The 24,472-nt window shown below is 37.7% G+C and overlaps 1 protein-coding gene across 3 annotated transcripts in view; it reads left to right on the top strand.

Moving 5' to 3' along the window:
• The window catches only part of CYBRD1 (cytochrome b reductase 1), a 34,644-nt gene extending 10,678 nt beyond the window's left edge, over positions 1-23,966 (top strand). For 2 of the 3 annotated variants that reach the window (XM_068544922.1, XM_068544923.1), the window contains exons 2-4: positions 3,887-4,095; positions 19,399-19,553; positions 20,260-23,965. In XM_068544922.1, the coding sequence (XP_068401023.1) occupies positions 3,887-4,095; positions 19,399-19,553; positions 20,260-20,560 (665 nt within the window). In that variant the 3' untranslated portion in view covers positions 20,561-23,965. Of the gene's footprint in view, positions 1-3,886; positions 4,096-19,398; positions 19,554-20,259 lie in introns of all 3 variants that reach the window. The other variant, XM_068544924.1, reaches the window with a different exon arrangement.
• The last annotated feature ends 506 nt before the right edge of the window (positions 23,967-24,472 follow it).

Genomic DNA, 24,472 nt, shown 5'->3' with positions numbered 1-24,472 from the left:
CATCTAAGATTCCTTCCCCTGCGGTGGTGCCTGGAGGATATAATGATGGTGACCACGATGATGATAACAACGTGATATTAATTTAAAAACGTTAAATGATATTGAGCAAACTACTTCACATCTCTGTGCCTCTGCTTCCTGCTCTGTGTAATGGTAATAATAACCATACCTTCCTCACACAGTTGAGTCGAGGATTATAATGTAAACATGTAAAGCACTTAGCATGGTGCCTACTACCTTGCAAGGGCTCAGGTGTTTGTGTGTGTGTGTGTGTGTGTGTGTGTGTGTGTGTGTGTAATAAATGAGGCTAAACCAGGAGAAAGGGAAATGCGTTACTAGGTTTTGGGGTTTTTTTAATAAATTTATTTACTTTAGGCTTTCTCTAGTTGTGGCGAGCAAGGGCTACTCTTCGTTGCGGTGTGCGGGCTTCTCATTGCGGTGTGCGGGCTTCTCACTGCGGTGGCTTCTATTGTTGTGGAGCATGGGCTCTAGGTGCACAGGCTTCAGTAGTTGCGGCACGCAGGCTCAGTAGTTGTGGCTCGCGGGCTCTAGAGCACAGGCTCAGTAGTTGTGGTGCACGGGCTTAGTTGCTCTGCGGCATGTGGGATCTTCCTGGACCAGGGCTCAAACCCATGTCCCCTGCATTGGTAGGCAGATTCTTAACCACTGCGCCACCAGGGAAGCCCCACGTTATTAGGTTTTAATATTTTGTAGATTTTTATTATACTGCTGCCTGATCACAGATTGATTGCAAAAAACTCGATTGTGTAGATAAAAGGTTACTAAGTCATTGGGTAAAGAGGCATTTGCTTTCCTTAAAAACTAAAGAGTCATATAATTATGACAGTGAAATTTATTTTACTTCAACTTTTTGTTGAAGTTAGTAAATATTGGAAATAATCTGTATGTCAGTTGTATGTCAACATACAATTGATTATTATCTAGAAAATCCAATATGTATGAGAATATTATACAGTCCTTAAATTCATGTTTTAAAGGATAATTTAATGATGTGAAATGTTCATGATATAATTTTAAGTATAAAAATAAGTTAAAATGCAAAAAACAAACCAAAACCAAAAAACCCACTAGATCATATAGGGTGTGCCGCTGAGTCATCAGAGGAGAAAAAGCATGAGGAGGGGAAACCGTAGTGTTAGAGTTGACATCAATTTGATTTCTGGACTTTGATCAGTCTGCAGAAAGTGCTTTACATTTATTTATTTAAAAAATACTTAAGGGTCACACACACACAAATAAAACTACTGAAATCCGAAAAAGGTCAGTGGATTATACTGACGTCAATTTCCTGGATGTAATACTATACTGTAGTTACGTAAGATGTTACCACTGGGGGAAACTGTGTGAAGAGTATATGGGATCTCTCTGTATTATTTGTTACAACTGTATGTAAATCTACAGTATCTCAAAATAAGTTTAAAAAAAATACTAATGGAGCTGCATACATATTTTGAGCCCAGGGCTGTCCTAGGCTCTGGGGATACAAGGAGAAACAGCAAGACACATTTTTGCCTTCAAAGAGGATGAAGTAGGGATGAGAAGGGGCCTTGAACTAGCTTTTATTTTTAATTAATTAATTAATTAATTATTTTGGCCATGCGGCAGGGCTTACAGGATCTCAGTTCCCGGACCAGTGATTGAACCCAGGCCGTGGCAGTGGAAGTGCTGAGTCCTAACCACTGGACCGCCAGGGAATTCCCTGAACTAGCTTTTAAAAGTGTACCTTTTGGGATTTCCCTGGTGGTCCAGTGGTTGGGACTCAAGCACTTTCACTGTCAGGGCCCAGGGTTCGATCCCTGGTCGAGGAACTAGGATCCCGCAAGATGTGCGGCACGGCCAAAAAAAGCAAAGTGTACCTTTTAAGGTGTTGTGTTAAATGGTTTGAAAAAATTTGTTGAATATAGAAATGATTGTCTACAAAGTTTCCATATCCTCAAGGAAATATAATCAATCAACATTTATAAGATAGCCATATATGCACTAAAATTAGTAAGTGGTAGTCCTTCAGAATTTGGATTACATAAAAGGAATACTGTCCTAATGGTGAGGCCTGTCAAGTGTTGGAATGGAACCAAATAATAGGAAGATTGACATCTTGTGCTGAAAGCTCTAAAGAGGCTGAATTCACATCTATCTTTGTAGGTTTTTTGTGTTTCTGCCTGAAAATGGACAAGATAATCTTTTACATTTTTATGATCCAATTAAGTTTCATATATTCAAATTATAAATGTCTTTGAAGGGAAAAGGCAGCAGCAGTGTCTGCTTCTTCTTTTCTGGAATTAAGAAATATACATGATTCACTGCTGATATAATAGAATCCATTTTCCAAGGAAGTATTCTTTAAACATTTTCAATCCGCCATATATTTCCAGATATCTAAATTTTCCCTGACATGGACTGAAGGAGTGGAATGCGGGTGGGTTGGGGCAGGATATTGTCTTCAGAACAAAAATTAATTGCATGCTGGGTAAGGTGGGTATATAACCTATTGCTTAAGCCAGGGCACTAAAAAAAAAAAAAGCTTTTTAAGTATCTTTTTGTTGAAGTTTAATCTACATGCAGAAAAGTATACATATAAATGTATAGCTTAATGAATCTTCCCTCAGTGATTACCTACGTAACCAACACCTAGTTTGAAAATCGGATTATTAGCCGGAGCCCAGAAATCCCTCGTGCATTCCTTTCCAGTTGCTATAACCCTTCCTCACAAGGGCAACCAATATCTTGACTTTTCTTATTGCAGAGATATGTGTTGCCTGTTTTTATACTTCATATCAATTGAATCATACAGTATATACTTGTTTATGTCTGGTTTCTTGGCATTGACATTATAGGTTGGTCCATATCATTGGGTGAAGTTCTAGTTTTAGTTCATTCATCCTCTTTGCTGTATATTGTTCCATGGTGTGACTATATCACAATTTATTTATTCAATCTCTTAATGATGGACATTGGGAAGTTCCCAGGTTTTGGCTACAGTGAATAGTACTGTAATAATATTCTAGTACTTGTCTTTTGGTGAACTTATGTACATACTTCTTTGGGGCATATACTCAGGAGTAGAATTACTAGATCATAAGGTATGAATATGTTTTGCTTAAGTAGATGCTGCTAGTTTTCCAAAGTGTTTGTTCTCATTTAAGCTCTTATCAGCAGAACATGAGCGTTCTGATTGTTTCACAACCTCTCCAATACTCAGTATTTTCCATATTTAGCCATTCAGATATGTGGTAGAGGTATTCTCATTTCTCTGTTGACCAATGAAGTTGATATCTTTATTATGTTTATTAGTCACTTGGATATACCCTTTTGTGAAATACTTGGATATTTTTGTCTATTTAAATATTTGTGCATATTTTTCTATTGTTTAGTTTGTCTTTTTCTTGTCAAATTAAGATACTTATATGAAGAAACCAGATCATAAGATTAAGAATTTCATTTTGGACATGTTGAGTTTAAGATATTTGAGAGGCATCTATGTGGAGATGTCAAGAAGCCATTGGATTATGTGGGTGTGGAGTTCAGAAGAAAGTTCTGGGCTGGAGATGAGAATTTTGGAGTCCCTACCATGCAGGTAGCATTTTAATGAAAGAGTGAATGAGATCACGCAGAGAGAGAGCAGAGAGAGGAAAAAAAACCTAGGACTGAGCCTGAGAGGCAGCAAGGTTCGTTCATAAGTTGGGAGTAAAGAAGATGCCAGCAAAGAGCCCAAGAAGGAACCACTGAGAGGCAGGGAAGAGGGGGGAAGCAGAAGCCAAGAGAAAAGAGTTTCACAAAAGGGAGTGTTCACTGTGTCGAACTGTTCATCTTGTGTTGATTAAAAAAACAGCACCACTACATTCTGTCCCCTTTTGTCTCTTTTTAGCCATCATCGTATACAGACTGCCATGGACCTGGAAATGCAGCAAGCTCCTGATGAAATCCATCCATGCAGGGTTAAACGCTGTTGCTGCCATTCTTGCAATTATTTCTCTGGTGGCTGTTTTTGATTTCCACAATGCCAGGAACATCCCCAATATGTATAGTCTGCACAGCTGGGTTGGACTGACAGCTGTCATTCTCTACATCTTACAGGTCAGTATCTCAGTGTATTTCTTTTTTTTTTTTTTTTTTAAATAGTGGAGGCAACAGTTCTTTTTTTTTTTTTTAATTTATTTATTTTTATTTTATTTTTACGGCTGTGTTGGGTCTTCGTTTCTGTGCGAGGGCTTTCTCTAGTTGTGGCAAGCGGGGGCCACTCTTCATCGCGGTGCGCAGGCCTCTCACTGTCGCGGCCTCTCTTGTTGCGGAGCACAGGCTCCAGACGCGCAGGCTCAGTAGCTGTGGTGCACGGGCCTAGTTGCTCCGTGGCATGTGGGATCTTCCCAGACCCGGGTTCGAACCCATGTCCCCTGCATTGGCAGGCAGATTCTCAACCACTGCGCCACCACAGAAGCCCTCTCAGTGTATTTCTAAACAAGATACAAAAAGTAAAACAATTCAGATACTTTCAATGTTTTCCATTCATTCATAGTTTCTTGGAAATCATCTCATTACCACTAGTCACTGTTCCATTTGCTTCCATTATAAGTATTTCCCCCTGAGGGGGCATCAGAACTGCAGAATTCAGTTATGAGCTTGAATGTAAGGGTTTAAATATGGACATATGTATGTAGAGAAATTGCCATCTCATAATATCTAGGCTGCCGTTGTTTGGACTTTAAATTCCATGTGCTGGATAAACTAGCATAGGCAAGAGCTATAGATTTCTTTCTCACATTCTCTGTCACTTCTATTTTCTAGGTTTAACTTTATGAGTAAAGAGATGAATTTTTACGTCTTTGTTAGATTTTGAAGGCTCAGTGATTATTTTATTTTCATTTCATTTATTAAATTGTCTTCATTTACTAAAGACACATACTCTTTTTTTAAGTATTTATTTATTTGGCTGTACCAGGTCTTTGTTGCCACATGTGGTCTCCTAGTTGCGGCATGGGGGATCTGGTTCCCTGACCAGGGATTGAACCCAGGCCCCCTGCATTGGGAGCACGAGTCTTAACCACTGGACCACCAGGGAAGTCCCCAAAAAACACATACTCTTAAGAGCACTATATTTAAATGTAAGTTAACGGAGTGAGATAGGAATTTGGCTGTTCTAGATCACAAAAGTAAAGGTTAATTTTTAATGTTTTTGGTGTTAACCATTTTGTTGAAAACTTTGTCAATTTTTTGGACAAACTATGTCAATTCACTTTCATTCCTTAGTACATATATCCAACTCCTGATTGGGACATCATTGTGGACTTACTTTTCTGTGGATATAGGAGAAGAAACTGGAGTGAGTTCATAAAACCTCAAGGCATATTTTAGAATATATGAATGTATGACCTCTTTAAAAAAGGATTTCTTAGCAGACATTTATTTGTCATTTTTCTGCTTCTTAAAGTAAGGTTTTTAAAGCCTTAAGCCTTTTTGAATTTTAACTAAGTAAAAGTTGATATCTATATGGACACTATTAATAAGTTAAGTTTGCATTAGCATGCTGGAGGTAGGGATTGGCGGATTGAAAGGTGCCAGACAGAAGGGGAGCATAGGGAGAACGCTGTATCAAACATGATCTTACTGATCAAGAAGGAACAAGGAAAATATCTCAAATTGGGTGGCTGAGCCTAGCCCAGATCTCCTGCCCTCAAAGTTGATTTTCCCTCAGTGTTCTCATCTGGGAGACAGCGTCCTCCTCTGCTGCCAGCTGGTGGACCCTCTCCCTTCAGAGAGTAGGATGGCAAGAGCAGGGGCCATTGAGATGCTGCCAGTTGCTTTGGGGACCCCCTTGGTCTACTAGCATCTCTTCGGGACTTTCCCAGCTTTCTGTTCTGCTTTCAGCGGTTTGTTCCCCTCACTCTGCCTCACCTCCTTTGTGCCACACCAGAATGCAGGATATTAGAGCCAGAGCTCAGTGTGAAGCATTCTGCTTATCTCACGTAGTCCTTCAAGTGAGATAGTCTTTACAGATGCTGAGGATGCACAGGTTACACAGCAGGTGGCAGAGCTGGGACTCAGGCACTGGTCTTTCCAATCCTGAGCTCTCCCCACATGGTCCTGCTGTTTCCACAACATCCCCACCATCACTCAGCCCGTGTTTGATCATCCTCAGTGGACGGCCATATTTCTGAGGAACAGAATGCAGACTACCCAAAACTTTATGTAGCTTGCCTGTGAGAGGGTTCTATGGTTCTGAGTACAGTAGTTAAAATGGATTAGATAACATGCCTTTAGTGCGTTAGTTATATGCCAACTTCTGGAAAGATGTGCCTCAGAATGTTAACAGAAATGATCTCTAGGTGGCTGGATTCCAGTTGATTATTTTTCTTTTCACTTTTTGTATCTTCTAAATACACATGCATTTCTGTATAACAATAAAAGCTTTTAAAGTCAAAAAATAAGTTTCCTATACTAGATATACCTTTTAATCTGGAATTTCTAAAAACCAATTTATACTGTGCTCTATATCTTAATATATAAGATTAAGAAATATCTAGGAATTAGCAAAAAAGAGAATATTTATTGGAAAATCTATGGGTCTTAGATAAAATGGTTCTCAGAGGAATATAGGCTTAAATGCCTTTATTTATTGAAAGAAAAACTTAAAATATGTAAATGGAGTATTCACTTAAGAAACTGAAGGTCAATTATATCTCGATAAAACCAGGAGAAAAAAAAAGAAACTAAAAGAGAACAGCAAAACATACAAGGAAAAGTAAACACCAAAAAAAAAAAAAAATCCATGAACAGTTGTATTAGTTCTCTATTGTTGCCATAACAATTTACCACAAACGTAGTGGCTTAAAACAACCCAAATATATTACCTCACAGTTTCTCTCCATCAGAAGTCCAGATTGGCTTGGCTGGTTTCTCTGCTCAGGGTCTCACAAGGTCAAAATCAAGGTGTTAGCTGGCCTGGGCTCTTATGGAAAGACTCTGGGGTAGAATCAGCTCCCAAGCTAATTTAGGTTGTTGGCAAAATCTAGTTCCTTGCGGTTGTAAGACTGAGGTCTCCATATTCTCACTGGCTGTCGGCTGAGGGTTGTCCTTAGCTCCTCTCTCTGTTCCTTGCACATGGCCCCCTCTGTCTCACCAGCTTGGAATCTCTCTGACTTCTCCTTCTTTCTCCTCTTCATCTCTTCTTCCTCCAGCCAAAGTTCTCTGTTTTTGAAAGGGTTCATGTAATTAGATTGGGCTGCCCAGATAATCCAGGGTTTTCTCCCAATCAGAAAGTCCATAACCTTAATTACATCAGCAAAGCATCTTTTGCCATGTGACATAACATATTCATAGCTTGCAGGGATTAAGTTGTGGACATCTTTGGGAGGTGGCATGATTTAGCCTATCACAACCATAAATTAAAAATAGAAGAAATTATAAATAAAGTGAAAAGCTGGTTCTTTAAAACAAGTAGAATAAAATAGATAAACCACTGCAAATCTGATTGAGAAAAAGCACAATATATAACATTCAGAATAAGAAAGAAATATAGTCATAGATATAAATAATATTTTAAAATTAGGACAGTTTATTAAATTATTAATATATGGTAATATTCTTAAAATTCTTAAAGAAAGAAAAAAGGATTGTTTTCTTGCCAAATGTAAGCTACCAAATTTGACCCAAGAGGAACTAGAAAACCTAAACAGACCAATAACATTATAAGCAACTGGTAAGGTCATTTGAAATCTATCACTAAAAAAGACATCAGGTCCAGATTGTTCTATACCTTTGACCTACAAGGAACAGATACTTTAAACTGATCCAGTACACTGAGAGAAAACAAACTCCTCTTAGGTGTTGCCCCATTGTGCACTACATACTTCACATCTAAGGTGGCAGTTCTGATGATAAACACCTTTACCAATATCCAACAGCAAACATCAGCTTAAACTGTGAAATACGGAAGACATTGCCATTAAATAAATAAGACACTGATGCTTGGTAACTTCGTCATTCAACTTTGTTTTAGAGGTTTTAGCTAATGCATAAGATAATGAAAAAAATCTGTATAAATAATAGAAAATTTGTGACTTTTTTTCTGTTTGCAGATCATATAATACATGTCTAGAAACCTAAGAGATGGCTAAAATAATGAGAGAATTTGGGAAGGTATCTGGATATAAGATAGCCATGCAGAATCCAATAACTTTTGCCCATACTAGAAATAACCATTTAGAATAAGAAGTAGAATCCTGTAAATCTTATAGTAGAATACTATAAAATCTTATTGAAAAACAGAAAACATGGTATGAATAAAAGGATACCATGTTACTGAAAGAGAAAAATTAATATAGAAACATCCTGCCCTCTTCAACTAATATTTATAGTTAATATAATTCTAATTTTAAACCCAATGGGAGTTTTAAACTTTATGCAGAAGAACAAATATCCAAGGATAACCAAGAAAATTTTGAAGACGTGAAGGAAGGCCTGCTTTATTCAAAACAAGGTATTCATACAGGAATAAACAAAATATATCCATGGCAAGAACAGAGAGGACAGAAACAGCCCAAGTGTGTATAAGAACTTTTTCTATGACACTATGGTATTTCAATTTACCAGGGAAAGAATGCTTATTTAATCAATGTTACCATCATAATTGGCTATCCATTTGGAAGAAACCAAACAAACAAAAAGACTCTGTACATCACACAAAAGAAAAAAAAAATTCCAGATACAGTAGATTAAAGGTATGAGTATAAAAAATCCAAAATCAGTGAAAAGAGAAAAAGAAAATTAAGAAGCATATAATCTGTATAATATTGAGATAGGGGAGGCCATAAGGTTGACAAGAAATCTAGAAACCATAAAGGAAAAGAAAGACATTTATGACTACATAAAATTTTTTTTTAATTATAGTCATCTCTCAGTATCTTTGGGGGATTGTTTCCAGGACCCTCTTGGACACCAAAATCCGAGGATGCTCAAGTTTCTTGTATACAATGGTGTAGTATTTGCATGTAACCTGCACACATCCTCCCGTATACTTTAAATCATCTCTAGATTACTTATAATACCTAATACAATGTAAATCCTATATAAATAGTTGCTGATCCATGGCCAATTCAAATTTTGCTTTTTGGAACTTTCTGGAATTTGTTTTTTTTAAATATTTTTGATCTGTGGTTGGTGGAATTTATGTACGCTGAGCCCGTGGCTATGGAGGGCTGACTGTGTATGTGACGAAAGATATTCAAGTCAGCAGGAACTGCACAAGGAGATATGGGGAATAATCATGTCATGTGTTAAGGGTTAATGTGTTTAATATACAAAACAACTCCCAAAAATAATAAAAAGTCAACCTAATAGAACAATGAACAAAAGAGCTGAACAGGCAGTTCAAAGAAGAATTAAATCACCAATGAGCATATGATAAAATGTCCAACCTCACTAAGAAGCTAGGGAAATGTAAGTTAAAACAACAATAAAGTAACATTTTCTCTCATGAGACTGACAGAACAACAGTAGTGATATCCATTGCTGTCATAGATGTGAGGTAAGGATGCACTTCTGCCCTGCTGGTGGGAAAGTGAATTGCCACCGAATTAGGGAAGTAGTTTGTTAATATCTATTATTTTTTAAAAAAATATACTTACTCTTACACAACATTGTAAATCAACTATACTCCAGTAAAAATTTAAAGTATATATATATATATATATATATATATATATATATATACTAACTCTTTAACCTAGTGATCCCACATTTGGGGAGAGTGGAAATAAAATACTGTCACAAAAGGAACTAAGAAGAATTTTTAGTGAGGCAATGTTTGCAGGAAATGGGAAGCAACCTAAATGTCCATCAATAAGGGAATGGCTAAATAATTTGTGGTAAATCCATGTTGAATATTATACAGCTGTTACAAAGAACGTAACTATATCTACTGATCAAGAGTGAAATCAGGGACTTCCCTGGTGGCGCAGTGGTTAAGAATCTGCCTGCCAATGCAGGGGACATGGGTTCGATCCCTGGTCCAGGAAGATCTCACATGCCAGGGAGCAACTAAGCCCGTGCGCCACAACTACTGAGCCTGTGCTCTAGAGCCCGTGAGCCACAACTACTGAGCCTGCGCTCTAGAGCCTACACTACTGAGCCCACGTGCCACAATTACTGAGGCCCACATGCCTAGAGCCTGTGCTCTGCACAAGAGAAGCCACCGCAATGAGAAGCTCACTCACCACAACGAAGAGTAGCCCCTGCTCACCACAACTAGAGAAAGCCTGCACGCAGCAACAAAGACCCAACGCAGCCAAAAATAAATAGATAAATAAATTTTTTTAAAAAAAGGAGGAAAGAAAGGGGGCTAGCAACAAAGCAATACAACCAATACAAGCTGAAAAGTCTTCACCCTTCCTCGTGTTTGTCTATGAATTGCAAAGCATTTTAAGTTGTAGGTATTTTTTCTACTTGTGAGATCTAGCCTCTGGGGTATTTAAAAAAAAATAACAAACCATTGTGTGTATGTAGAAGTTATGAATCATAATAAAGTTAACTCTCATGATTCCACCATCCAACTTAATTTAGAAAACATAGGACACCTCCTCACCCTCAACTTGATCCCACATCTTTCTACCCATCCCAACCCCTGGAGGTAACCATTCTCGAGAAGTTTTTTTCTCATTCCTGATTTTCTTTATAATTTTACCACATACTGTAAATTCCCAAACAATATGTTTAGTTTTTATTTTTTACTTTTTAAAAAGCAGTATCAGATGTATTCAATTACAGCTTTTTTTTTTCTTTCTACTGATTCAACTATATTGATTCCTCTAGGTGTAGTTTACTCATTTTTACTTTTTTTTTTCCTCAAAGAATTTTTATTTTTAATTAATTAATTAATTGTTGGCCGCTTTGGTTCTTCGTTCCTGTGCGCGGCGAGTGGGGGCTACTCTTTGTCACGGTGCACAGGCTTCTCATTGCGTTGGCTTCTCTTGTTGTGGAGCACGGGCTCTAGGTGCGCAGGCTTCAGTAGTTGTGGCACCTGGGCTCAGTAGTGGTGGCACACGGGCTTAGTTGCTCTGTGGCATGTGGGATCTTCCCGGACCAGGGCTTAAACCCATGTCCCCTGCATTGGCAGGCGGATTCTTAACCACTGTGCCACCACGGAAGCCCTTCATTTTTACTTTTGTATTCCACTGTATAAATAAGCCATACATTTACTTATCTATTCTCCTGCTATTAGACATTTGGGCAATTTTCAATTGTTTTCTGTTACAAACAATGCTGCACTGAACATTCATATACACATCTCTTGGTCCTCATATGCAAAGGTTTCTCTGGCAGTATACTTAGGAGTGCAGTTATATACTCAGTCTAAAAGAGTAACATCAACTTGTTTGCCAAAGTGGATGACCCAAGTATGTTCCTGCCAGCAGCAAATAAGAGTTCCCATATGGCACATCCTTGCCAACATGCATCCTCTTCAAACTTTTAAAATATTGCCAAACTAGTGGGTATAAAAGGGTGTCTTCTTGTGGTTTTATTGTTTATTTCACTGATTACTTATGGTTCACCTCTAAAAAAATACCTGTTCATGTCTTTTGTCCATTTCAAAAATGAGTTTGTTTTCCTTTTTCTTAAAGATTTATAGGTGTTCTGTGTCAAAGTCCTTTTCATTTATATGTATTGCATGTATCTTCAAGCTTTTGAAACTTGTATTTTCTCTTTTGTTAGTACTTTTTGACAAATAGGAATTCTCAATTTTAATGAAACGAATTAATCATCTTTTCCTTTAAGGTTATTATTTTTTGTTTTGATGCCTTGTGTATGAAATCCTTCCCTACCCTGAGGTCAAAACAAACGAGATTCTCAGGTTCTACTCCAGACCTCCTGGATCAGAAACTCTGGGTTGGGGGCGGGGGGCGAGCCCAGCAGTATGTGCTTTCATAGGCCCTCCAGGTGATTCAGAGGCACAGTGATATTTGAGAACAATTGGTCTAAGAGAAAAGCCTACAAATAGCCCAGAGGTTACATTACAGTAATATTATTGGAAATTTTAATTTCTCTTATGTTTTCTAAGAATATTAAAGTTTCGTCTTTGATATTTAAGTACTTAATTCATTTAGAATTAACTTAGTTCATGATGTGATGTTGTTATCTAACTTCATTTTTTTCCATATTGATAAACTTTTTCCCTGGCACCATTTATTGAATCGTCCCTGTCTTTGCCACTTATCTGCACTGCCAGTTTTGTTGTATGTCTTTTCCTCTGCATCCTAGCCAGTGGAATTGAAGAGTATAGAAGTATTGAAGTATATAGAAGTATTTACAAGGTATAGAATAGAGGTAGAGATAAGAATCTTTGAATTGTTCTTATTTTAAAGAGAATACTTCTAATATTTCACTATTCAGTGCAGATGCTTCACATTTCCTCTAATTCCAGTTTGTGAAACCATTTTGTTTTTCTTTCGAAATCATGAATGGATGTAGAATTTTATTGAATATTTTTTGTGTATGTTGAGATGAATATGGTTTTTCCTCTCTAATTTGTTAATGTAGTCAATCACATCATTAGATTTTCTAATATTAAACTTGGGTGAATTGAAAACATTTTTTTTTAATTAATTAATTAATTTATTTATTTATGGCTGTGTTGGGTCTTCATTTCTGTGTGAGGGCTTTCTCTAGTTGTGGCAAGCGGGGGCCACTCTTCATCACGGTGCGCGGGCCTCTCACTATCGTGGCCTCTCTTGTTGCGGAGCACAGGCTCCAGACGCACAGGCTCAGTAATTGTGGCTCACGGGCCCAGCTGCTCCGCGGCATGTGGGATCTTCCCAGACCAGGGCTCGAACCCGTGTCCCCTGCATTGGCAGGCAGATTCTCAACCACTGCGCCACCAGGGAAGCCCTGAAAACATTTTTGATTGTTTCAAGATTCTCTTTTGCCCTCTGAAATATTCAGATTCTTATCTCCAGTTGTTTTATTTGTGTGCTAACTAGGCTTCTCAGAAATGTCATGTCACAACTTTCTGACTTTTGTTTAGCAGGAGAAAATGTGGTCCCTGGCTTCTTCCTTGCTCAGATCCAGAGAGCTGGTAGTATTTAAGAACACAGGACTTGGACCCAGGAAGACCTCAGTTTGAATCAGTTTCATTCATTTGTAATTTGTGACCTTGGCCATGTTATTGAACTTTTTTGGACTTAGTTTGCTCACCTAGAAATTAAGATTTTCATACATCCTTCACAACATCATAAGAACCAAAGACAAATAATGCATGGAAAGGCTCAGCCTAGGGCTTAGCATACTGGAATGACACAAGTAAGCTGTTATTATTAGAAGTGTAAGTCTTGTGGTAGGCTCCTTTATGACCTGAAGATGGCATTTTTCATTTCAACTCTAGATCATAGACACTTTCATGGTTGAGAATATGCATTTTATGTCATTGAAATTTTATTCCTAAATCCATCCATTTATTCAACAGAGTTAAATACCTGTTATGCGTCAGGTACCTGTCTAGGTTATGGGGGATACATTGTTCCACAAGACACACATGGGCCCAAAGAGACATGCTCTCTGCCCTCATGAAGCTTACAGGGGAAGACAGGTCATTGAGTATTTGGTAGATTGGATGGGTATGGAGTGTTCTAGGAGAGCTCTCATATGGTATAGAGAATAAAGGAAGTCAGATCAAGAACTGGAGTCATGAGGTCTGTGGTCAAAGTGGAGAGAGTATTCTATGAATGGAATAGTATATGGATAAAAATTTGCTTTATTTGAGAAACAGGAAGGAGTTTGAGCTGCCTGGAGTGGGTATGGAAGATGAATTGGAGGCTGGACAGGAGTAAATTTAGAAAGACTAGGTTGAAGATGTTTACAAAGGTTCTGATGAGAAATGATGGTGGCCTGGAGGAGTTGCAATAGCAGTTAGCAAAGTGTATAGTTCCTGAAGATATTTAGGAGGTAGAATTAATGAGATTTGGAAAGTCAGTGATACAGGGGATGAGAGAGAGTCACTTTCAGGCTTGAAAAAGTGAGGGGGGATGAGAAAGGGAACATTAGAGGGGGAGGAGAGGGCTTTAGGAGTGCCAAATGCTACTGAGAAGTCAAGGAAAATAAGGTCTAAAAACTATCCATTGGATTTAGTGATCTGGAAGTCACTGATGACCCTGGAGAGCAGTTTTCTTGGTGGGCAGAAGCCAGATTTCAGTAAATTGAACAGGAAATAGAAGGTGATGTTGACTGAAAGAAAATGCACAACATAAGAGCTGTGAATTTAAGTTTTATTCACGGTCTTACTGAGGACTATAGTGTGGGAGACAATCACTCAGTAGCTCTGAGTAAACTGCTCCAAAGAGGTAGGAGAGAAGCCAGTAAGTATATATGTGATTTGGGGCTTGGGAATACATGCAGTAAAGTAACATCTTGGTAAAAGATTACTGCTAGTCCCAAAGAACAGATATCTCAAGTTTATGACTTTAGTGTTTTTCTAGTGTATGGGAAGATGCAAGAGTCTGAGCTCATTAGAATTCTTCTTGAGATGTACATCTAACTATCTAAGGGGCCTATTTGTCCAAAGAACAGAGCATCCTGTTTATGTCTTCCTTTCCTCTGTTTGTTGGTCAGTGACTGCAGCAGGTTAATCCTTGTAGAATTGGGTATTGAGCAAAATTCTCTTTTTTCTTCCTTTGTTTACAGTGAGAAAATAGAGACAACTCAATAAAGAGATTTGGGTAAGAAGGGGAAGAGAGAGAGGGTGGTAACTGGTCAGAGACAAGAGTCAAGTCAGGTGCTTGGGTGCTTTCTTTTTTACTTCATTTTGTTGTGAGAAGTTTGGGCATGTTAAAATGCTCACTGGATAGCACCATAGAGAAGGAAAGGTAGTGAATACTGGAGAGATGCAATAATTTGTAGCTATGTCTTCAAGAAGTAGGTTGTGGAGACTGCTGGAAAGTTGGAGGACACCAACTCCATTGCAATTGAAGAAGGAAAGGAATTGTTCGCTTGGGATGGATTTTTGGTTTGTTTCGTTTGGTGGCAGAAAAATGAGGCTCTTCTCTGAAGTTGCCTCTGTTTTCCCATGAGGTGGTAGTAGGATCAGCTGCCAATAGTGGGGAGACACACAAGAGAGCCAGAGGTTTACACATGGGAGAAACATGGAGGACCAGTTGATAAATCAGACAGTAGAAGGATTGTTGAGCGGCACTGAAGTGCTTATAGCCACGAGCATCATAACCATGAATTTATAGCGATGCTAGTCCCCTTGACTGCGTGATTTACTCCAGTGGGACCTAGCACACCAGGGGTAGTCCTGAAGATGTCTGAGCCAGGTTGAGGTATTGCCAGGTGGACATGATGAAAGACAGTGCAGCAAGAAAATGTAGGATATTGACAGGAGACTTCAATTTGAATGTCTGTCATTTCTTTTTACAAAAAACTATGGACATATTCTAGTTGGTTCTGATTAGATGTTTTTACCCCTAGAAGAAACGTGCCGTTATGTTTGAAAAACACAGCTTGCAAATAACCTAAGACAGAGCTTCTCAAAGAGTGGTCCCTAGGACAGCAGCATTAGCATTACCAGGGGAGTTAGAAATAAATTCTTAGGCTCTACTCCAGACCTACTGAGTCAGAAACTCTAGGGATGTGGCCCAGAAATATGTGCTTTAAATGAAGGAATGAGTGAATATAGTTATCCTTCAGTATCCACGAGGGATTTGTTCCAGGACCCCCATGGATACCAAAATCTGTGGATGCTCAAGTCCCTTACATAAAATGGTGTAGTATTTGCATATAACCCATGCATATCCTCCTGTATACTTTAAATCATCTCTAGGTTACTTGTAATACCTAATACAATGTAAATGCTATGTAAAAAATTGCCTGGCAAATTCAAATATTGCTTTTTGGAACTTTCTGGAAAGTTTTTTTTTTTTTTTTAAAGATCAAATTTATAGAGAGAATGTTTTGCTTATCTCTTTTAAATTTTTATTTATTTATTTATTTATGGCTGTGTTGGGTCTTCGTTTCTGTGCGAGGGCTTTCTCCAGTTGTGGCAAGTGGGGGCCACTCTTCATCGCAGTGCGCGGGCCTCTCACTATCGCGGCCTCTCCTGTTGCGGAGCACAGGCTCCAGACGCGCAGGCTCAGTACTTGTGGCTCACGGGCCCAGCTGCTCCGCGGCATATGGGATCTTCCCAGACCAGGGCTCGAACCCGTGTCCCCTGCATTGGCAGGCGGATTCTTAACCACTGCGCCACCAGGGAAGCCCTCTGGAAATTTTAAAAAATATTTTCCATCAGCAGTTGGTTGAATCCCTGCTGGCTGTGTATACAATAGCAGAAAAATGAAGAGGAGCTGGGAGAAGCCTCCATATAATAATCTGTAAATCACTTGATTCTCATTAAATCCACCTCTACCCTTAAAAAAAAGCAAATCATACCTAATACAAAAGCTAGCTAAGCAGATGTTTCCTGGTCTCATTAATGACTTTTGCAAATAAAAGCTTTTATTATGTCTAAAAGTTTACACATATCTTTTTTTAAAAAACTCATCCGTTTCATAAAGTGAGATAAAACTGGCGTAGTAAAATACATTTGTATCTTTAAAGGACAATAATAATTAACTGAGAAAAGCCCAGATACCTAACACAGGAACTTTAAAAGTAAACTTTCATTGTCTATTTCTAATTATAAAAGTAATATACATTTATTTAAAATTTTATAAAATCAGAAAAATGGAAAGAAAAATCCTCAAATCACTGATAATGCCATAATCTAGAGCTATCATTATATTTTGGTTTATTTCCTTTAGGCTCTTATTATGCCCATGAATATATAGTTAAGAAAAAATTTTAAGCATAATTAGAATCATACTACATCTTCACTTTCATATCTAAATAATAACTTTTTAAATGAGATTTTACTTTTCTTTAGCTCTCCTAAGAACTCCATAGTGGTGAAGAACAGTTTTCTGTAGGTGATGGTTCCTAAACTCTGGAGCACTTCGTTTGCACTTAGTAAGTGTTTGTAGACTGAAGGTAACAGTCTAACCCATATCTCTGAAATAATTTGAGCGAATCAAAAGCAGTGGTCTTCAGACTGCAACATGTAGTAAGAATCACCCTGGCATTCCATCAAAATGCAGATTCCTAAACCCTACTTCCAGAAATTCTGATTTAGCAGATTTGGATGTGGCACAGGGATCTCTGTAAATAAACACCTTAAGAGTTTCTGATACAGGTCTTCTATGAACAACATTTCAAGAAACACTGACTTAAAGGGACTTAAGGATTTTGTAATATTCAGTCCACTAGGATTTAAGTTGCCATATTACTTGTAAGATAGTAAGGCTAAGATGGTTAAAAGGAAATAAAGAATGATTAATATAAATTTTAACTTTTTATACGTTATTATACATTTGCATAATTTGGAACACTTTTAATCAAAGTTAAGTGTTCTGTAATTTTTTCCTTTCCTTTTAAAAGTAATTTTCTGTTGTTGAAAAAAAAATGTTTTCATGGGGAAAGTAAGATTTAGGAGAGTTAAATCGTCTTGGGGTCCTGTACGCAAATTTCTGGTGTCCCATCTACTTAGATATTAAGCTTTATGGGATTACAAGAGACACACATGATAAATCCTGAAAGAAATATAACAGTAAAAATCATTCAAAACAATAAGAATCTTAGGAATAGAAGAGGCAGGATAACAGGACTATGGAAAAAAATATATATTTACATGGGTAAGTCACAGAAAAGATATGGTGACTTACTCATAGAAATGTATTTGTGCTAAATCCTTGACAGTCACTCACCTGAGCCCCATTTTTGTATAGAAAGCACAACCTGTACATCAGGATGCTTACCCTTTGATACTAAAAGAATCACTAAAGATCACTGAAGGAGAATTAGGAACACTGAGCCACCAAGGGGGACTCTCTGAACCATTTCTAATATACTCAGGCATTTGTGGTATTAATGGACAATAAAATATGCAAACCAGCCTATTGCATGCATTTTCAGTTACTTTCCATTCATTACTGTTGCCTTTAATCTGATTCTAAATGTGTTTTAGGGCATCACACCCCTTCTGCCTTCATTCCTCTCTGTCCCCCGTTAGTCCTTTGTTATCAATCAGGAAAAATGAACAGTGATGCTAGTGTTTCTCCTCATTCTCATAGTTGTTTTGTTAGAGTGGTAGGTACCAAAGAGACACCGGAAAAAAAAGTCCCTTTAAACGCAGTAACTCAGTGGTCACTGAGTCATCTTTATTTTCTGGAGGAGAAGAGATTACTTAATGGGCAGGGGTCTGGGGCAACAAAACAAAACTGTGAAAGCATTAACAGACTTTAGTTTACGTAATAATCTTGTTGTCTTCTCTGCAGAGAAGTATCCCACTAGGGATTTAATTATCAAGGAAATAGAGAGAATTTTCTGCAGAACTCATTTCTTCCTCATAAAACAAAATTGCCAGGTTTTTTCCACATAGTTTTTTAGGTTGAACTGAATAAATGTGTTCTATTGTATTTGGATTGAGTGACTTAAAAATCTTTTACTTCCCTTCCTACTTGGCAACCTTAAGGAAATTGATAAAAAAACAAATAAGTAAGTATCAGAATGTTCACTGTAGCCTTGTTAATGATAGCAAAAAACTAGAAACAGAAATGTCCATTAATAGGGAACTGAATAATTTGTTACAGTCTTAGAATGTCAGCCATTAAAAAGAATAAACTAGATACATGCATTGATATGAAAAGATCTCCAAGATACACTATTCAGGGAAAAAAGCAATATGCAGAACAAATATGTATAGTAAAATCCCACTTGTACTTTAAAAAACTGTCCCTCTCTCTCACTCTTTTTTTAAAAATTTTATTGAAATATAGTTGATTTACAATGTGTTAGTTTCAGGTATACAGCAAGGTGATTCAGTTTTATATATATATATATGTATGTATATATACACACACACTATATATATACACATACACACACATATGTATATTCTTTTTTAGATTCTTTTCCATTATAGGTTATTACAAGGTATTGAGTATAGTTCCCTGTGCTATATAGTAGGTCCTTGTTGTTTATCTGTGCTGTTTATACAGTAGTGTGTATATTTTAATCCCAACCTCCTAATTCATCCCTTTGGTAACCATAAGTTTGTTTTCTATGTCTGACTTTCTCTTTAAACACACATGTGCACACACACACACACACGCTTGTTTAGTCATAGAAATTTTCTGGAAGGATACTCGAGAGAGTGAGTGGAACTGGAATGGGGAAACTTTTCATTTTATGCTCTTGGTTCTATATGAAATGTTTTCTCATTTTGTACATATTGCTTCTATAATAATTTTAAAATTAGTTAAAACTTACAATTAATTGATAACTTTTGTACTTTTTGATGTTTAGCTTCTCCTAGGTTTTTTTGTCTTTCTGCTTCCTTGGGCTCCACTTTCTCTCCGAGCACTTCTCATGCCCATACATGTTTATTCTGGACTTCTCATCTTTGGAACAGTGATTGCAACAGTACTTATGGGAGTGACGGAGAAACTGATTTTTGCCCTGTAAGTTGCATAGTTTTCCTAATTGCAATTCTTAAGCTACAAAATGTTAAATACTTGTTCATTGGACAAATATAATATAAATGTAACAAAATTTTTTAAATGTTGAAAATAAAAAATTTAAATATTTATTTTAAAAAATGTATTATACATGTGATATAACATTAATAATGCTTGGAAGAAAAACCAAACAGTCCAACAAATTGTACTATTACAAAACAGCTATTGAAGTTATGCATGCCCTTTCAATCGTTTTGATGTGTATGTTTTTATATTAACTGTAATTATGATATACCTACATTTTTGTATCACTTTTTAAATTTTAAGTTATACAGGTGTTTTAGATGCTATATTATTTTCATACTTATGACTTTTAACAATTTCATACTAATCCATTGAGTGAATTATAGCATATCTTAAATTTATTCTTAATGTCAAGCTTTAAGGGAATTTACATTGAAGCTGTACCAGTGTGCATTTTGAGCAGATAAATTCAAGACTGTTTGGCATGTTGCTGTATCACCCTAATTTTTTAAAATTTAACTTTATTTTTTTATACAGCAGTTTCTTATTAGTTACCTATTTTATACATATTAGTGTATATATGTCAATCCCAATCTCCCAATTCATCCCACCCGCCCCCCCGCAGCTTTCCCCCCTTGGTGTATCACCCTATTTGTAATTGGACACACTGTCTCCTTTTTTGTAGGAAAAATCCTGCATACAGTACATTCCCACCAGAAGGTGTTTTCACAAATACCCTCGGCCTTCTGATTCTGGTGTTTGGGGCTCTCATTTTTTGGATAGTCACCAGACCACAATGGAAACGTCCTAAAGAACCAAATTCTGTCCTTCTTCAGCCAAACGGAGGCGCTCCAGAGGGAATGGAAGGTTCCATGGCAATGAACTTTGGCAATATGGACAAATCAGATTCAGAGTTAAACAGTGAAGCAGCAGCAAGGAAAAGAAACATCACCCTTGATGAGGCTGGACAGAGATCCACCATGTAAAATGGGGTAGAGATGTAGCCATATAACTTCAATTAGTTCTATAGTTTAGCTTCTCTTATTTAGCCATAAGATGATTGAGCTCCACAGAGTCAATATTTATTCCAATCATAAAGTAGGATTTCTTGAAAACGTTTGTATTGATTGAGGCCTGTGAACTTACCTGAATTGGAAGGGAGATGATCAATGTAAATAACAGCAGGTGTAAATTGTGGTTATATTACCTTGTTCTTGTTGAGGACCAAAGCATTTAGCACAGTGCCTTGCATAGAACAAATGATCAAAATGTATCTATCGGTTGGTAAATTTGATAAACTGGCAGCTTCCCTGGCCTCTTGTCATGCAGTCATTTTCTGTTAATTCTGGGAGACCAGTTGTAAAGTTTTGGAATCAGATCATGAATATGTGGGACAAGGTTAATGCTACACAGATGTCATGACTAGAGCACAGAAAAAAATTTAGGAAAGTAACTGGTTCCCTTTTCCCTGTGCCTACCCTTTGCTCCCTCCCCAGCTGTTTTATCCTTAGATTGGCCCTGGAGACCAAGGTTTATATTAGGGCATTTTGGAGCAGTGATGGAGCTGTAGGTAGCTGAAGATCTTGCCTGGTCGGACCTGGAAGTTTTTCCGAAACTGACTTAATCCCAAGGCTTCCTTGGGTTTGGTATACTTTATGATCCAGATTCTAAACTTAATTAGGATGAGAATATGCCTGAATACTTAAGCAGTATAAACTACTCCACAAACTTTAAAGAGCACTTTTCCCCAAGTTTCTGGTTTTTTTAAACATGGAACTTACTAAGTGTCAGACACTATTCTAAGCACTTTATAAATCTTAGCTAATTCAATCCCCAGACAAAACTTTTGCGGTAGGCACCATTAAAAGCTCCATTTTACAGATGAGAGATCTGAGGCTTGGAGAGGTTAGTAACTTGCCCAAGGTCACACAGCTCATAAGTGGTGAAACTGAGATTCAAAACCTGGCAGTTTGGCACCTCAGGTCAGTCCATGATCCTAACCACCTCACTATGCTGTTTTTTCTGTTATATGCTAACTTATACCTGTTTTGACCCACCCCTGGATAAACCTCATTTGGTGGAATGCAGTAGAGTTGTTAAAATTTACCTTCTGGCTCTGTTTCCAAGGCAGATTTCCCAAATAACCAAGGAAAAAGGCCTACCCTTACCTGGAAATTCATCATGGGCACCCTGCCATGGCCAACAAGCCATGGCTTACCTTGATGCCCCTTTGATCTTAAAACTGTCTTGGTAACAAAGAAAGGTTTAGGCAAGAACATCGCTGCTGAACAGCTTTGGGTTTGGAGATAGGAGATATGGACTTCATGGTCTGCCCTTCCCCGGGGCAAAAGCTAGGGTCCCTCCTGATTTGGGTGGAAGTTTAGGGGACATCTTGTGCTTTGGTTCTCAGTAATGAATTAAGACTCAGAGATGACAATTTTCATGCATGAGACCTCTGTCTAGGCTCTGGGCTGACTTAAATTAAAACCTAGAGTGGCGCCTATGCTGAAATGTTGCTTTTCATTTGGGGTTGATTTTTGGTTTCCCTGCAATTTTAAACCATACAGTTTACACCAAATAAACTTAACATTTTTGGTGCTTAGTGAATTTCCTTTTAGGGTAACTGGTAATTACTTCCATAGACTGAGTACAAGCTGTACTCCGTCACATCCCTGAAGCTTCACAATATCCATTCAAGAGTCCCTCACCAAAACACTGTTTTCTTACTTAATTCTATTTCCAAAATTGGCAATAGTGTCATAAGAATCCCTAGTGCCCAGCCCGATGCCTGGCACGTAGTAGACACATACATTCAGTATAAGTAGAGCATGCTACAATTAGGGTGCTAAGTGGAAGGAATAATTGCATTGTCACACACAAACATATTTTGGTGAATGGATATTTCATTACGTAGAGGTGCACAAAATTCCAGGGCTTTTTAGGGGGAAGGGAATAGTGACGGCCCCAAGGATTGAAGCTGCCATTCCATTTCATATAGGCCAAGAAAGAGGTTATTAGTTAAAAGTTAATTATGGATTTGGCACTAGACTATTTTGCTCCATTGAGAAGTATCTGAACACCCCTCATCTCAGCCCTTTATTTTATCCCTCTTGTGGGCTAATGTGAGGGTAATCTTACAGATATTACAGGAACTTCTTTTCTTTCTTTCTCAACCTTTATGAAAACAATGCATAGTCAAATATATCTAGAAAACCTTTCTGTTTGAGACTCTTCTTTTAATGGGCTTTTTATTCTAATAATAATTGTACCTTTATCTTTCAAAAGCTGGTATGTCCTGCCTAAAGCATCTCCCCCCAGAATATCTCATTAAAAAGCCCACAAAAAGAACACGGGAGAAGGAAGCCTTAGGTATCAGTTCTAAAACAGTGATTGAAATCTTCCCAAATAATTATAGCTTATATCACCTGCAGAGATAGTATGGCTTGGCTTACCTCATAATCTAATTTCAGAAAAAAAACGCTTTATTTTAACATTCATCTAAATCAACACTAAAGCCTTTTGTCTCAAAGGGTTTATTGAGAAACTCAGATGAATATACTTTTTGAATTAATGATATCAAAAGTGTACAGCTTCCTGTGCTCCTTGTGTCAAACTGAATCCAAAGGTGCCCTCCAAAGCACCTTCTTCCCTTTCCTCTCGTGGTTTCATTTAAGCTGTGTGGGTTGGAAAGAGCATCTCAGAGCTTATGATCAAATGACAAAGAAGGTAATTGCACTTTTTAAGGAATACTGACAAGTGGTTTCTGTTTTCTAAAGCAGGGGTCCCCAACCCCTGGGCCGAGGACCAGTACCTGTCCACAGCCTGTTAGGAACCGGGCTGCACAGCAGGAGGTGAGCGGCAGGCGAGTGAGCGAGCAAGTGTCATCTGCCGCTCCCCGTTGCTCCCCATCTCTCGCATTACCGCCTGAATCATCACCACCCGCCCCCCCACTTCCATGTAAAAATTGTCTTCCACAAAATCGGTCCCTGGTGCCAAAAAGGTTGGGGACTGCTTTTCTAAAGGACAAAAATTAAGAGGATGCCTTGTTTTTAATTAGGCTCTTTTCCCTGCTGAGTTGGAAATTCCAGTGCAATACCGGTTGACTACAACTGCCAAATCTGAAAGCCCAAAGTAAAGTTTTTTGCTAATTTTATTGCAACATGATGGAATTTTTATCTTTGTATGTCCTTTTTTAGATAACTCTGACAGAAAGCTGTAACTGCTATGTCTTAGAGCTACACATAGGAAAGTATAGAAGAAAAACTATTCTTTATCCCCTACAAGGTACCTGAAAACTTTAAGTGGAAAAGATTTCTATGTTTAAATTTGCCTTTTTATCTCAACACATTTATGGAAAAATATTAAATAGCCTGACTATTTTATAATTTGTAGAAAAAAATGCATCTATTTTTTCTTGACTTGTTTTTATATAGTAATAAAAGTTATTTTGAAAGCTATTTGTGTATGTTACAATTTGTCCAGACAAGAAGTTGAAGAAGTTGTAGGCATTGTTCTTTTTTTTTTTTTGTCCACGTCAAACAGCATGTGGGATCTTAGTTCCCCGACCAGGGATCGAACCCATGCCCCCTGCATTGGAAGCATGGAGTCTTAACTACTGGACTGCCAGGGAAGTCCCTGTAGGCGTTGCTCTGAAAGTCTCTTTCCCAGGTTTTTTTGTTTGTTTTTCAATGGGGAAAATTTTTTTAAAAGTTTGCTTATTGAAAATGCTGTCAGATTTCTCTATAAATTGTACTCTGAGTACCATACCTTTTACATTGCTAGAAGGATCAGAGGACTGTTTCAAAACTGTCATGGTGTTCTCCATATAGGATCTGAGCTGGAACTATACTCTGTAGTGTGGAAGGGAGCCAAGATGTAGGCAATCAAAGCAGACGCAG

Source organism: Eschrichtius robustus, chromosome 5 (assembly GCF_028021215.1).
Source record: "Eschrichtius robustus isolate mEscRob2 chromosome 5, mEscRob2.pri, whole genome shotgun sequence".
In the NCBI taxonomy this organism is placed as follows: Eukaryota; Metazoa; Chordata; class Mammalia; order Artiodactyla; family Eschrichtiidae; genus Eschrichtius; species Eschrichtius robustus.
This window is presented reverse-complemented; position numbering and strand designations above follow the sequence as displayed.